A 17,439-nucleotide genomic window follows, 5' to 3' on the forward strand; every position below is an offset into this window, starting at 1 on the left:
TACACGAAGTAAAAAGGCCGTAAATGTATATATAATACGTAATTAAAATGAATCTATTTCTATCATTTACATATTATTACCTTCAATTTTTATTTTGATTAATTTTCTTTTTCTATTTTACTGAAAAATTAAAAGTTTAACACCAGATAGTCATGTGGTGTATTAATAATAATAAAATAATCTATCAAAAGTGTGTGTTCTCCGAGATGCGAGAACGTTTATCACGAATAGATCATTTATCGCCGTAACGTTCGATAGAGAAGACTTTCTTTGAGTCTACAATAAATCTCACGACATCGATAGTTACAACTCGAAGGACTCTTCGAAGACAAAGAGAGTGGGATGAGATTGGAGAGTCTCTCACTAGAAAGCCTCGAGGATACTTTCTGTTTCGCTCGGGGCTGCAGTCAGGATTCGCAGTCGCGAACATCAATCGTAGTCACTTTCAAGAGTACTTAGAAGGATTGATGAATGTTCCGCCTCAGTCTGCGGACAATCTCGTAGTTTGCGCGCGTGACATTAACGGATTAGTCTATTTCGGAGAAGACACAAATCTCCTTCCTCCTGCCGCACTTTGTCTCTTCAAAGTTCTTCGAGTTTGGTTTTTTGAATCCTCATATCGGAAAATTGATCCGCCGAGAACAAGAGATAATGCGGAATCGAAATTCAGCGTCTTACTTAATTCTTACTAACTATAGTTGGCTGATTATATCGGGAGAGACACGAGAGAAGTTAAAGATGAATCCAAGTAAAACTACAAGAGCCGCGAGGGCTCTTCGAGAAAAGAGTATCCGCCTTCTCTTTTTGTCGTTAAAGCTTCGTCGATATATCTCCTCCCCGTCTTAGGTCTTAGACCTTCTACAACTAGTTCGGAGGAAGAGCAAGAAGATAAAAGAAATTCCAATGGAATCCGCGGTGTCGCCTTCCTTTATTCGACAGCTCTCAAAGTTCGCAATCCGAGACGCCTGTGCGCGAGTTTCTTGGATTTCATCGGTTCTCTCGCACGCGACATTAACCGGATCCTTCTTCCTCGGTGTGATCACTTCCGAAGAAGAAGGCGGGAGTCAGGCGTCGCGCTGCGTCGACCCTATGAGAGCTTGGAGGCTTCAGGCTTTTCTCAGAAGTTTGCCTCCAGCGAGCTCTCCAACTCGCTCAGCGCTGGTACCAGCGTCTGCAGCGAGAAGTAACGCGAACGATCGGCCGCGTCCACGCTGGTCACATGCTGGAACTGGCACGGTTGACTGATGTTGCTCTTGGCCGGTAGCACTACCTTCTTCTGCACTGGTTTCTTTTTCTTCTTACCCGGAGCCGATAGGCTGATATTTTCCGGGCAGGACACGAGGCGCTCTATGTGCTGCCATAGATCATTCGCCGCTTTTGAGTTGTCGAAGCTGAGTCCAGCTAGGCGAGTGTGATCTGACGAGAGACACATCGTGTGAAAAGCTGGTCCCGATACCTGAAAATATTTCGAATGCTTTTATCTCGTAGAACGCGAAAAATCGAAGGTGTACCTAATGTAATATATAAATAGTATTTTTCCACTATACGAGGAAAATTTCTTTGACGTCGCTTTAAAGATTTAAAAAATACTTGTGCGATTCATACTATGCCGTACCACTTGTGTTTTATTTCGTCTGGCAAGCACGTAAGAAATTTGAAACGGTATTAAATGTCCAATGCTGAAATTTAATCCGCTTTGTAATATAGCACTCCGTAATCTATCTGACGAGCATGAACACGTAAATAAATTATTTAGGTTGCAGTCTGTCATTAACATTGCATCTCGAGTATTACGTTGTAATCTGAGTATTGAATACTAATTACTTGTCACTACTAATTTATAAATTGGATATTACATATACTATATTTTATATATAATAATACACTTATGTAATAATCCAAGTTTTGAAAACATATATTGTTAGAGACAAGCATGTTATGAATGATCAACGATGGTACCTTGTACGATGAGAGGTTGTCGATAGTTTCACGCCAGAGAGTGAAGCAAGTACCGCGTTCTGCCAATAAAATTTGGATTCGTCTCTTGGATCTTGATCGTGTCTCCCCAAGATCAAGAACCACCACGGGAATTCCGGTGAAACGGAGCTCCCACCTCTCTGTTTGAGAGGCGCTCCCGAGATACAGATTCGCCAGTGACTCACAGACGAATACCTGCGTATCACAAAACACAAGATATTATCTTATTCAGGCTCGCTCGTAGCTACATTTCATAGCACTTACCCATACGATTTATATCATAAATTCGTTTAATTTATTATTTCTTTTATCAACGCATTCATTTGTGTACGTGTAGTTTATTACATATTTAATGCAAAGCTCACCTGTGATTTTAATCCTCGAAAAAAAGTCTCGAGCTGTTCTCGTTCCACTTGGCTAACTGGATCGAGACGAGACTCGTCGCTGTTCTCGGAGCTGTCACTACCCTCATAACTCGACGTTGCGGAAGTATCCGCCTCGCCCGTCGAGGATAGTCGTCTTCGCGTGGTGCCGCTATATTCGCTGTAATAGGATGAGCTGTGTAGCGACAGATTTGACTGCAATGCGGGACAAGATGACGCATAAACTGGTCCGTTCATTGTTTTCTGCAAAGAAACGAAAGAGAAAAACGACATAAATAAAAAGTTGACTGTATTGTGAGAGCGAATCTTATTAAAAGAGATTGACCTTGTTTTATTATATCAATTTTGTAATGACCATAAAGTACATATTATCTATAAAAAATAGTTTACACACGAAACTCGCCAACACATAGAACTGAAAAATTATGAGAGTAGTTTCCTCTTTTTTCTTATACACTTTTTTTATTACGCGATTTTCTTCTATAGGCGAAGATAAAACTTCTACGGAATTTATTGTGCAACTTAATATTCATTATGCAATATTGAAATACATTGGATACAGAGAGGGTTTATTATTTTGTGGAGGGAGGGAAACTGCTTGCCTTCTGCGAGCGCGCACGAATGCTCATCGATTTCTGGTACACCCTGGATTGTGCGAGCACCCTGGTACCATCCTATAAATATCCGCGACCTCTTTTATTAAGCACAACAATTTTGAAGTTGTCATTGAAAAATGGATTTGTTGAAACAAGGGTATCGAAACGAATCTACAATCAAGGCGTAATTTGATCCTTTTAATCGTTACTCTAAGAATCTAGGAGAGAGAGAGAGTCTACACAAAAATATATAATACACCACCATAACTATATTAATATAAACTCAATGAAGTTCCTAAAATCTTAAAATTCAATAAAATGTTCAAAATGTTTTGTCACGCTATTGAATAATATAAAATATAGCACTGCAAATTGTTTGTTATACGTGTCACTTTATATACAAAATTTGCAAAATAATAAAGTCCGGTCGGTAAAATTTTACGTGAAACGTGAGTACGATATAAACGGACGAAAGCATTCGCAGGGGTGGAGGACCCCTTTATGCTCCTCCGACTCCTGACCTCAGAGGTGAGAAAAACTAGGTCGTCGACTTCGATACTATGATGACGCAAGAGCGAAAGAGATGTATATATGTACAGATAGAGAGAGGGAGAGAGATGTCGGCAACCGGCTCTGTGAGAGAGCTAATCAGCCAGCAGCATCCAGGGTCGACCTACTTAATGCACGCGAGAAAAGCCCGGCCTTAATTCGATTGGCATAGCATTAATGAATCAGCCGGATGACTAATATCGCTATATATATGTCATTGGTTCGATTCTAGGAAGCAATTCTACTACAGGTTGACGATGACGACGACGACCTCGTATCCCTTCTCGTTCATTGATGGTGACGCTTTGATACACGATCGTGTCAACGATTCCCTGGCACTTGACGAGCGCATTCCTCTGTTACTCACGATCGTTACTGACACATTGCCACTGATCTAGTCAAATCTAGTCTTATTAACTCTTAAACGGACAAGTAGACAAATGCTAATAAAAATATATTTTTTTAATGAAACGTAAAACGATGCAATTATTTATGTGTGATGTGTGTTTTACAGAGAATAAAATTCTTTCTCTTTGTTCTTATTTATGTCATATACTGTTAGGATATACATATTTTAACAGCGCATGTTATAATACATTTATTTTACTAAATAACATAAAATTTGAAGAAGGACCTGTGAGTTTCAAAACGTACGACACTTTTTGTTAGTTTCCAAGTTATGTTTCTCTTTTATATCATAAAATTTAAGAACAATTATTATTATTAAATCCATTTAGCTCGATTTAAACCATTTACTTATTTAATTTGCATTGCACAAAACGAGCGAAATTTATTAATACAATTTTCAATTTTGATCAATAAGATAGAGAAAAAATGTCACATTGAACATTTACTATTATAAATTGTATATGATCAATAGAAACTTTTTTGAAAAATAATTGTAGGACATATAAATCAGTCAAATTGAATCTTCTCAATAATTAAATTAAATATTAATAAAAAAATTCGAGATGCTTTTATTTTTTTAAATGTATGTGATTGGAATAATATTTAAATAATGATAAATTGATAAGTAACAATAAAACATTTTCTAAAACTTGTTTTTTATATAAGCCAGAAATAAATATATATTTCTTTTAAATTAATCGATACGATGTCAACAAACCTATCACAACAAACCCGCATGTTTAACTAATTATTAATTGTAACTGTCAGTACAACGTATAATTTATCAGGTATTATCTTAATTATGTAAATCAAACAGGAAAGTTCCCGTTGAAATAATACATCTATGACATCGCGTTAGACAAAATTCCGTATTGCAGGTAGCAGATTAATACATTAATATTGATTTATGTAAATTTAATATGCTTGTATTATGTTCGTGGAAGGAACATACAAATACTGGGAATACCGGTAGAAGAGCGACTCTCCCTTTCACAATCGACCCGCATCTATTGGTCCCGCTACTAGGTATCGGTATCATGCGTGTGATGAGATATCACGGTAGCGCAACATAACGATACAAATTGAAATACGAACCGATTCATATCGTGCGTGTGAGGAATACACACCGGAAGTGCATTGTCCATGTTGCCATGGGGGATGTGCTATTGTGATAAGAGCCCAGCTTCGTTTCACGTCTAGATAAACTACAGATAATTACGATCGCACACCGTCGCTCTGTATTCTCACGAAGCAGGCACGCTCTCGCTTGGGAGGCAGAAAATAATTATCAGGTGGATTAATTGGATCGCAATGCAGCGGTAGACGTGGTTATCAGACTTCCCTTTTTCTTCGAATATAAAAGTATTTCAGAATTCCATAATTGTCCCATCATTTTTAATGGATTCCTTACATTAAATTCTTAATTGACATTAATAAGAAATTGCAAAAAATAAAATCGCGAATAATAATGTCATACAAATTATAATTAATTTAATGGAAAAAATATTGTATAATTATAATTTTTATTTATTTAAAATAATCTTAAACGACCTTGTCTATTAGTAACTAGATAAAAAGTATTTAAAATGTATAAAAAATTGTATATTCTTTAAATCATTTAAAAATACTAAATTTTGTATCACCGAGATTACGTGTTATAATGTGTTTAAATTTATTATAACTATTAATTTAATGAATTAATTAATTTTATAAATCTGGTATAAATTATAAATTCTTAGATTTTATTTATGAAAAGAAATCTTTTTCCTGAAATATAATTAACATTTATTAAATGGAATGTATAAATGTAAAAGCATATCCATTTTCACTTATGAAATTTAAACTGTATCAACGTATTATTTTTATTCTGATTTTTCAATGTGCTGACGCGGAAGAAATTCGCTCAATTTAACAAACATGTCCAAGCTTTTTGTTCCAGATATGGGAGATTACATAAACGTTCATAGTGCGATTGCGAAAAACATTAGAAAGTGGAACAACATATCTTATCACGCTGTGTCAATTAAGAAGTGATAAACAACGCGAAATGCACTTATGGGAAATTCGAGGATACGATGCGACGGGTGTCAGGTTAATTGCGAGTAAAATTTCACACATGTAGGATGCAACCAGACGACGAATCGTCATGGGCAATCCGGTGGAAATCGACGCAGTCGTAATTGTGCATCATTAGAGACACGAGACGAATTCACCCGTGAGTAAAAACCTGTTTATGCTAAATGAACCTTAAAATAGGGTGTGGTTTTAATATGGTTGAATTAGAACAACTTTTGTCTCTCAGACCATATTGTACTTTTTAATAATTTCATTCAACGTAATGTATATTGCAATTATATTCACATATAGAATTTATTAAAAAGAGCTATAGCTGAGTATTCTGAATAATCGTTTTACATATTTTACATTTTTCTCAATTTTATGTACTTTAATATATATTTCTACACTGAGAAAAAAAGTAGTTGATTTAAAAAAATATTAGTTGACTCAACTAAATATGGCAGTCACAGGCTGTCAAAGAAATATCTGTTAATTCAAAGATATGTCATGTCGAAATATAAGTGAAAGAAATGTGTATTTGACTCAAATACATTAATATTTCGACTAAATAAATCATATATAACCAACTAAACACATTTAATTTAGTTAACAACTATTTTTTTCAGTGTATATATTCCATATATATTTTAAAGATTAATTCTAAATTATATATATTGATGATATCGATCTCTCGAGAAAAATCAAATAGAACACACATGTGTAATACTCGATAACGAATGTGTTAAAGTCTTGTTTATATAGAGATTATATCACAGTAATTAAAATATTATTGATATCAGATGTTGTGCTCCGCCTAAGTGGTTCTTAAAAAACACAATATCGAGAAATAGAGTGTCAGGATTTTACAATATCTCGAGAAACTGTTCTAAGTAAATTCCGAGTGATCGTTTGGTCAAAGAGATACAAAATCGCGTGGCGATTGTTTCGTTCGTGAGACAATAGACAAGTGCGTCGTCTCTGATTGTGGATGAAAGATTAATTACTGCCGGACTAATTAGTTTTGTGGTTGCAGCGGGGATAAACGCTCGGGCTGGAAATTTATAGCTCGTCCGGTACCGCGCGCGCTCCGTCGAGCGTAAAACGTGCTCGCAATTAAAAGTAGGTAACCCAGAGGCCTTGTCTGCTCTATTGTCGGCTTGTCCGGGTTAGAGCGCCACTCTTCCGCGGGTCATTCGTTTTGATTAGCCGTACGTTTAATTGCTTTCTTTCGTAAGTCACGCGGAAATTCGGCGAACCTTTGTTTCGCCAAAACACCATAAATATTGGTTAACGCTAACCACAGTTTAACTGATTCTGGTTTTTCTTTTGTTTTTTTTTTTGGAGAAAGGTGAACATGACGTAGGATTATCAAGTCACTCGGTTGCGACTTTAAGTAAAATTTATGAAACCATAACTCTTATAAATGTAGAAGCGTATTGCAAGCAATCAAACCTTTTTATTTTCATAAAATTTATTTAATATTGTATGATTAAAATATGACTCGATGTAAAAATATTCTTCGATAATTTTCTCGTTCTTTAGTCGAAGTTTGATTTCGATACTGGAACTTTTTTAGACTGCTATTTTAGGTGAGACAGTGTATCTCGCAAAGCCGTCCCTACCATGACGAGAGATGTTCAGACGCCTCTCTCTGCTCGTGACACCCTTCTCGGATATTTCTCATGCCTGTTGCGTGAAATTCTCCTGTACTTTCGTCTCTTGGCAACAGCCTCTTCTTCACGCCGTCTCTCAGAACGGAGAGTCGTAACGGCACAATAAATGCGAGTACAAACGACAACGGGATCCATCGACACGACTTTAGCAGACACGTCTTTCGTCTATTTCTCACTCTCTTCGTATTTCAGCTTTATCAGCCATCTCGGCTGCTGTCTCCTTCCTTTTCTCTCTGCCTTGTCTCTCACTTTCTGTCATTCTGCGCTATCTATACCACATTGTCTTCTCCACCTCGATGCTCCATTGCATTCCCTGCATTATATCCCTCTGTTAGACACCGTAACGTACCCCTTAGCTACCGGTGCATGTGCACGCGGGATGCATTCGCGCCGCGGAAATGCGGTTGAGCGGTGCAACGACCGGCGAGAATTCCGCGCGTGACGCACCGGGAAACTTCGGAGTTCCCAATGGTTAACGTGTCTATGAACTCGTGAAAGTCCTTCATGTTACAGGGAAGCGTGTAATAAGGACAAAGGAAAGGAGAAAAAGAGGGAGACAGAGAGAGTGAGACAAATGCAGTAGACGAGTTAAGTTCGTTAATAGAACGCTGGAAGGTGGTGTTGTGCATTAATTTAATGTGCAAAATGCATCCTCACGATAACATCGCGTTGTCACAGTTGGATCACAAGCAGTTTGTTCGGATGATTAGATAATTAGATTATAATATTCCTTGTATCATTTTGTTTGTCCTCGTATCACGGCCGTTCTCTGTATTTGTCCTAAACTACCACTGTTGTGCATTATTTTAAGAATATTCAGTCGAGAAATGAAATGCATTTTATGTAAATTTATTAATTAAACCGCTGAAAAAAAATTAGAATGTATCTCGTAACATCAACCTTTTTACATTATCCTGCTTGCGCATACTCCCTATTTGTATCTCTGTGCTCTATTTTTTCAAACTTTAATTTAAAAGTATGCTGGAAAATCTAAGAGGAGCAGTGCTCTGTCTCACATTCCTTGTTATACGTAGCGTCGCGAGATATTCGAGATATTTCGCGTCTTAATATTTTACGTGACAAGAAGGTAATATCGGGAAGACGGGCGAATTAAGGCTAACATCATCCGAGTACGACAGCGACGTCGGCTTGAAAAGCATCGCTGGTACAGCAATTGCTACGCGGCTGACGCGACGTGATGCGTACCGAGATTAATGCAACTTTGTGACAATGTGAGTTCGCGTTAATTACACGCTACTTAATATACATTACTGAAACAACGCGTGAATACTCATCCTAGTCTTTATTTACATTTGTCATTTTCAGTTTCACGTTACAATCGTCAATCTGCATTGTTATATGATTTTCACGCATAATTCAACGAATTATTATGGATTAGTCGAATAATTATGGATTTAAAAAAATCGTACGGAACACCGGCAGTTTTATTACAATTAGTATGTAAATTCGTACGTTCACGCCACGTAATTTAAAGTTAATGAAAATTTTGTTTTAGTTATATCACTAAATATTTATTAATTATATATTGATGATTTGGGTTTAAGATTTTTCCATCAATTTATTGAATTCACACGAATGTATCTTACTCATTAAAAGAGACGAAGTATTAACGAATCATAATCTTTGAATAAATTAATTGATAAATTGCTTTAATTATGTCAGGGAGAGAGCTAATAGAAAAGGCAGGGGCTTGTTCTAACATGTCCGAAACTCACTCGGCAGTAATTATCTCTCCAATTAAGCGTGTGACGTTATCCACGAAAACAAGTGTCGGCCGGCTGCATGTGGGATACAGAAATGCCAGACGCGTGACTACTCACGTAGTAGCGTAATTATTACGAGGGACATGAATGGCTGTAATGAGAGATGGCGTCATTTCCATCAGCAAGCGGCCAGCACTTGTGGAGAAATCGAGAGGACGAACACTCACGAACGGATTCACTCACTTTCTCGCAGTCGTCTCTGTTTCGCGGATATTCAATCATTCATGAATCACAGCGCATGATTAATGGTGAGCGAACACGAGCGGATCGGATTTGACCCAACGCGATCTGTAAACTTGCTAGTCTGATTCCTCGGGTCGAATATCGGATTATTACATTTCTTGTTAAAGATTAATGTGTTATAAGTATTATACTTTAATAGCACATTTTAATATAAAATTGTAAAAAAAGTCTTTTTATTTTATGATAAAATCAAAAAATATATATAAATTATAATTTATTATTTTATAATTGTTTTTGTTTTTCACATTTTTACGTTTGTAAACTTTAATTGCAGAAAACTAAACGTAGGGGAAGGAAGGGCAAAATGGAAAGAGAAGGCAAAGCGGAAAATATCGTGTATCTATCTGAGGGACCTTACAAATCGCTATCTTACAAAATAAAATAGCGACACGTCCGCAAGTTCCGACCGCGGCACGTTCAGATATTGGAATAGGTATTTAAAAAATTTACTGCCATATATCTTCCGCTTTGCTTTCTCCTTCCGCTTTGCCCTCCCTTCCCCTATATGATCTTAATAAATTAAGGAAGAAAAAGTAGTACTTTCATGTACTAGTAATATTTTAATACGACTCTGTTGTCTTATGTTATAACATCTTAAAGTTGTACTTAAAAGATGATTTTAAATATAAAAACTTAGAATCTACAAACGCAAGCTCAATTTTTCTCAATTTATTAAACTTTATATAACTTTATTTCTTTCAAAATATTAAAGTATGTCAAAAATTTGACACAAGGTAATATAATTAATTTATATAATATAAGTATATATTTTCATTCCAAATAATGTAAAATTTATTCGTTATATAAATGTTAAATTTAATATGCCATAACAACTCATTCATTAAAATTAATTTAAAATATACTAAAATGTATAAATATAATATTCAGCGTAAATATATTGTATGAAGCAATTAAATTTCAAAAATGTTAATAAATCAATTGTTGGTGCTCAACATACGTTCTTTTTGAAATAATACTCATACGCTGTTGTGTGCACACACACACACACACACACACACACACACACACACACACACACACACACACACACAAACGCACGCACATACACACACACACACAAGATCGTTGCGCTATCATACAAATAGTGACATTCGTGACTGGACCAAACATAATGATGCGAACCTATTATTTCGCATTACCCTTTGAGATGTAATCACAAGTACGTGATACCGAATACGAGCGTTTTCTACGATTAATTAGCAATTGTGATTAAACGCGTTATTAACTATTTCCCGTGATTAATGATTTGACTGTATTGAGACGATGATTATTATTTATCAAAGCGAGTAAACTACGTAATATATAGTTAAAATATATAATTAAAAGAATCCGAATAAAAGTGATTTCTAAATTACTATTGTGATGTTTACGAACAATTATTTCTTAAATAATACTTGATTTTATATACATGAAATGTGATCCAGAGCGAGAGTATGAAATAATACGCGAGCCGCTCTAATTGAAGTAATAAAAAATAGCAGTGATAAATTGACAGTGTGCTCGGTATTCATTTTTTAAAGCTGCGGATAATTAAATTAAAATTCAATTAAAATTTAATTACACGGCATTTTGTGAGCAATAAATTTTCCAGTAGATATAATCTTGAAGGTATGTGGGAGTGCTAGGTATTCTGAAAAGCTCAATAATTCACTGGAAAACTAACATACTCGTCGTCAATTTCATTGAATAAATAAACCATAGATTTGTCGCGACGCGCTTTCTAGAGTACCGTTTAACAAGTAATCAGACTGAAAGACTTTCCTAAGTCCTATTCGATTAATTTGAGCTAATGAGATGGAATCTCATTGAAGCGTTTCTGGGCAACGTTCTTATATGTCAAATGCATCAAAGCACGAAAGTACTTAAGCCTTATACTCAAAATTACTACGTATTCCGATTTATTCAAAATGCGAATTTATTTGATAGAACTGAATATTATCGTGGACTATGTAAACGGAAATGCCGTAAATATCGAAGAAAAGGCTTCTACTGATAATTAGTTTGCTCTCAATTATGATTACTCGTGAATATTCTTCGCAATTGTTATGTAAGTGCAACGTGGTTTTGCAACAGCTAAACTAAGAGGAGGAAATCGAAAAGAAGCAAATTCTAGTGGAGTAACCTTGTCGTGAGCATTATTTTTTTGTGTATATTATATGTATATTGTTATGTATACTACTGTATTCTCTGCAATGTATGTTATTGAACAATGTACACTTTATCATATTATTCTTGATTATTAAAGAGTGTCTCACTCGATTGTTCATTAGTTAATATACCTTAAGTACGTATATTCAGATTAATGATTATTGCGTTGCAGAATTAAAACGGAATCTGCAATAGACATGAATCGCGGGAATTATTTGTAATGCAAATTACGACCGATTTTTATAGTAATTTTCAATACTCGAATAGGCATTCGTAACCAATTGTCGAACAACAAGCATCATCACTTTCTCGTGCTCGAAGTTCTCGAATATTCGCGATCACGCTATCATTAATAGAGAAAATTATTCGTGAATTAATCTCCGCTTACTGGCATCCGGCTTGGATATCATCTGTATATCTCGATATTCACGAATTATACGAACTGTCTCGTAATAGCTCGTGAGATTTTCGAATTTTCTACGATTGATGATCGGGCATTAGCAAATCGTTGAACATTCACATAGATTAATCGAGAAAAAGCACGTGAGTTACGATCAATGGATGTATTATATATTATAATAAAAAAAAGATTAAGAGAGAAATAATTTATTTAATTAATTATTTAATATATTAAAATGATTTAAATTTAATATTTATTTTGATTTTGAGACAAGATTTCATTACCGAGAACAATCATATGAGTATTTCGTCCCATTTAATGGAAATTCACAAAATCGTAGGCGAACGCAGAGGCAGATGGTAATGTCTGAATCGAATTAGAATACACTTTTTTTATAAACATTTTGTCGACATTCTTGATTATGAGCGGATGTTTATAACGATATTGTAACATACGTAGGATTATATTGTAAGCTAATGAATTTCTCGAGCTCAAATCTAGGTCAAGCATCGATGTCTGTTAAGCTAGCACCTCCCCACAAAAAATCAAAACGACATCTATACCAGAATTAAGTGCTATTTATGTGCTCTAATGCCAATTTTTGTGCTGGAACAGTTTAGTAGAAAATCGCGATTAAAGGTGGGGGTGCTGGCTTAATGTTAAGTTAACACCTCTTTTATTAAATCATATACAACATCAAAAAATTTTTCGATCTTTATAATCTTTTATTAGGTAATAATATTTATTTTTCAGAGATCGTGCTCAGCGAGCAAATTCTGATCCTTGATCTTTGACTATCTTGATCACGTTTGTTTCTTACGTGATTGATTTATGCAACAGCGGCTCGTAAGTCTCCTGAACATTCGTGACGCTGTTGTACATTTCTTATAAAGATAATAAATTGCATGACTGCCTTCTATCAAGGATATTAAGCCATGTTAAATAACTTCTGACTTAGAACCTTGATTTTCTTTATACTTTAATAAAAAGATTTGGGCTATTAGGTTTGTACTTTGATATTTAGATTTATTCTTTAAAAATGCAGCGTGAAAGTATTAATATATATTTCAATAAAAGTAAATCTTCATTGATTATCAATTAAATAATAATTAGAAGCACATATATTGTGTATACAATTTGCATTTTAACATATTGTATTACTTAGTTACGTAAAGATATGGTTATTATAATTCATATAATAATAACCAACGTCTACATTCTACAAATATCAGTTTAGGTTTTACATCATATATATCGTTTATATAATTCTCATTGTGTTGGTGTTAGTATTAACAATATCAACACTAACACAGTGAAAAATATATAGGTACCTGATAGTGTTAAGTCTCTACATAAATATTTTCTAAAGTATACGTTGTTTATGATGTCTCTACAATATTTCTATATAATATATATATATATATATATATATTATCGATTATAGTTTTTATAATATTTTATTCCTTCCCTATGAAAGACTGTCAGTCCATTATTGCGTTTGCAATATTCATTATAACTAACTCATGGATTTTGCAACAATAAAGTGGAGCATAGCCAACGTATATTTGCTGTACTATAATTGCAGAGGGGTTGTATACATGATCCTCAAATAAGCATATAGCGAGAAAGCAGACAATACTGCTTCGTGTTTTCACTGATTATCATGACGATCATCGGGTTCACTTCGAAACAGTCGAAGATTTCTCAACTGGTGCATTCTGTAGCTCTAATCGTGATCATACGCGTCATATAGCGTTTGGAAGGACTGCTCTATTTCGAAACGAAACGACGTCGTTAAGAAGTCACGCGTAACCTAGATCCTGAAGAGGATCTCTCTCCTTCGTTCAAATGTTGTTTTACTTATCCACTTCGATATCGAGTTATTCTTTGAAAACTCGTTTCACTCCGATAAACACATATCACGTACTCCCTCTGAAAAATTGGTTTCGCTCCGATAAATATCAATGTAAAATGAATTGCGAAACATGAATGGGGATACGCGGATGATCCCTTCAAAAATTCTTTTCGGGAGAGTTGTAAAAAAATTATTTTGTTGCGCATTTGTCGATGAAAACAAAATTAATAAAAAAGAAATTGGAAATAGAGTATAATAGAATAAAATAAAAAAAAATAAACTTCCTCTGTATACCATATATAGGAAGGTTAAAAGTATGAAGAAATCGCGAAATTTTTGCTACTTAACATTATTGTTCTGCTCTTTAAATTTATATTTAATAAATTAATTTTTATATAATAAAAATTAAGTTTTTATAACTCTATAGTATCATATCGTATAAAATTTCAATTTATTGGGGCAAGTTGCGAATAAGTTCTAAAAGGTCGAAGGTGATGCTCGTGAATACAATTCATGAATACAATCTGTGCTGTAGATAGACGGTTATGCAAATTTTATTTCACGATTATTATCAATTCAAAGATCCTTCTTGTACCATCCCGTGCAAACAGCATTCGTCGCAAATACGATCGTGTCGATAAACTCTGAGACACTTTTGCTCTCACGTTCTCTCTCTGGTACCCCATGATAGGGTATTCCGGTATTCTCATTTGCACGCGAATAAAACGAATAGAACCCTACCTTGAGCGTTACGCGAGTTCTCGATACGCGGCATCGACACGCAATCGCGTCGCATGCAATCTTAAGCCGTCCTCAAGGCGCCAAGATTCTCGCGGACGAGAATTATCCTTGGATGCGCCTTGGAACCTTACTTACAAGTAGTTTTCCGAGTCAAGCGGATGCACGCAATTGAGACGACACGATCGCGACGAGAAGCCGACGCGTCGTCACACGATGGGAAAACGGAGAGTAATTTCAAGTCGCTTTCTTCCAGACTCGCGTGGGACAACAATCCCGCAGTGATAGATGAGCGTACACGATCCTACGACGTTGGTCGTCGCGTTCCCATTCTGTCGTTCACGCACGCGATTCTACAAACAGGCAGATAAGTTCATCGAGATTGTCGCAGCCTGTTCTAGTATAGTACGAGCGGACTAAGCGTCCGGGATTAACGGCGAGGAGGGGGACATTCATTTGCCTTTCGCGCGCGGCACATCGCAGACAATAGCCGTAACCACTTACCTGCGAAGATCCCCTCACTCGATTCAGCTGCCTCCGTTAAATCATCGAGTCGATAGAAACGATCTTTACTCTGTCTAGCGAACAATACTCATCTTTGTAAATTTGGCGCGGTCGTAAAAATCTTGAATAGAACTTTGTCCGATTGTTCCTTTTTATTGAATTTTGCAACTGCGCAACTTGTTATGTGATCAATCGTTTCGTACGTGATATATAGATAAAGATAAAACTTGTTATCTTTTTTGTTTAAAGTTTATCTTTCAAAGTGACACACGCGCCGTATCAAAAATAAATATGACAGCTCTATTTTTGTTATCATTATCTATAAAGCGATAACATATCACGATTAATCTCATTATGTCGTAAATCGCGTTTACATCTGTAAAGTATGTAATTCTTATTATTATAATTACTAAGAATTCAGTGATACTTTTAACAATGATTCAGAATATTCTGAAGAATCAGATGAGAGAGATGAAAGAAAAAGTGTCCGGTACGTAATCTGTCCACTTTCTCCACTGTGTTAGAAATCACGCGAGATCGTATTGCCATGTAGAAATGTCAGATCGAAGCACGTGCTATATACGTGCTGTGCTCGATGAACGAGAGATTTCATCAGGACGCCGCGCGAACGTCTTGGCGTGTGCGTCTCATTCATGCTGAAAGGCGATCACGTAATCTGTCGTAATTTCACTGCCGTTTACATGCGGCATTTCCGATGGAAGAGAGTGATGCGGAAATGTTGTGCTAATCCACGATCAGTAGATAGCGCCAGTTGTTACGCAAATATCCGTTTTATGTATTGTAATATTATACGAAAGTTTACATCGCACTGAGAATGTTTACGTATGCATTTTCGTCGAGTGATTTTAGCTTCTATCCTAAGAAAGATCATCTCGCCAATACGGTCAAAGGTTAAAAAAAGCCACCGTTACATTACGCTTTTTACTCAATAGACACGGTGTGCGTACGATATTGTTGAAGTTTCGAGTATTATAATGATAAATTATTCTTTTTAATCTTCATTCTTTCAATTAATAATAATTCTTTGATTCATTTTAGAAGCCAATTGGATGAAGTTGAAGAACAAAGTATCTTCGTTTATTTGCAAGAAACAGTGTGAATTGGGATCGCGAAGGATTAAGGCAAGTATATACCTATAAGATGTACGAAACTTGTTTCGCCGTTTAAAGGCGTCTCATGCGAGGTGCATAAATTCAAAAGATGCTGCTACACGAAGGCGCGCACGCCGCTGCGCTGGTCGTGATATGCCATGGATCCAATCGGTTGCGGCTGGACTCTCTTCTCTCTCGACCGCATCCCGCGATCGAGTCTAGATTCGTATGCGCGTAAAAGGCGAACGATAAATAAGGGGATTTATGGGTCTCCCTGAGCCGTGAAATTCCACAAGATGAAACTGTAATATCGCTCCACGGTTTTCGAACCTTCTCTCGTCGTATTTGCTCTCCTTGCAGGATGGAATGTGTAGCGATCGATTTGGCGTAGCCAGTATTTTGAACGTAATCGACCGCGTTATCTGGATTAAATCGGTCGTCAATACATAACTCACTCGTGTGTAACTGAGATGAGTAGGGGCGATATGTAAAGAGTATAGATTTACGAAGAATATTTTTTTATATATTTTTTTTAATTTGCCGCAAATGGAAGAAAATAAATTAGATCTTTCCAATAGTTTACTTGCCTAAATTGCTCATTGATGTCTACAATAAAATACGGTATTAATGCGAATTATTGTAGTACTTATTATCATTGAAATGAGTATAGCAACTACTGTGAGTAACAGATAATTACTACTGAATAATAGAAAAACAAAAAATTCCCTGAGAAACGAGATTCTATTTTGCATATGTTACGCTTCGATCGCGTAAAACGATATCGCGGCAAATCGATGAGATAGTTACACGTCCTCCGGTGTAAGCCGGAGCGCCGTGTGGAATGCAGATCGAGTCGAGTAATTCCTCGTTTACGATCGGCGTAATCGGGTCGTCGAGTTTCTCGATGTCGCCGGATGCTGAGCGCAGAGACGTTGTCTCCCTCCCCGCTGTACGTACGAGTGCGATCTGCATATTCAGCCTCCGCTGCGA

At 36.0% G+C, this 17,439-nt stretch overlaps 1 protein-coding gene across 1 annotated transcript; it reads right to left on the reverse strand.

Annotated features, from left to right (window-relative positions):
• Window positions 1–246: 246 nt before the first annotated feature.
• On the reverse strand, window positions 247–2,432 carry MESR3 (misexpression suppressor of ras 3; the record flags this gene model as incomplete). The annotated part of the gene is made up of 3 exons (XM_018537560.1): window positions 247–1,456; window positions 1,960–2,172; window positions 2,343–2,432. Coding segments are annotated over 3 exons (642 nt in total), but the record flags the coding sequence as incomplete, so codon positions are not given.
• Window positions 2,433–17,439: the final 15,007 nt, after the last annotated feature.

This window comes from Cyphomyrmex costatus, unplaced genomic scaffold, assembly GCF_001594065.2.
Source record: "Cyphomyrmex costatus isolate MS0001 unplaced genomic scaffold, Ccosl1.0 scaffold18, whole genome shotgun sequence".
In the NCBI taxonomy this organism is placed as follows: Eukaryota; Metazoa; Arthropoda; class Insecta; order Hymenoptera; family Formicidae; genus Cyphomyrmex; species Cyphomyrmex costatus.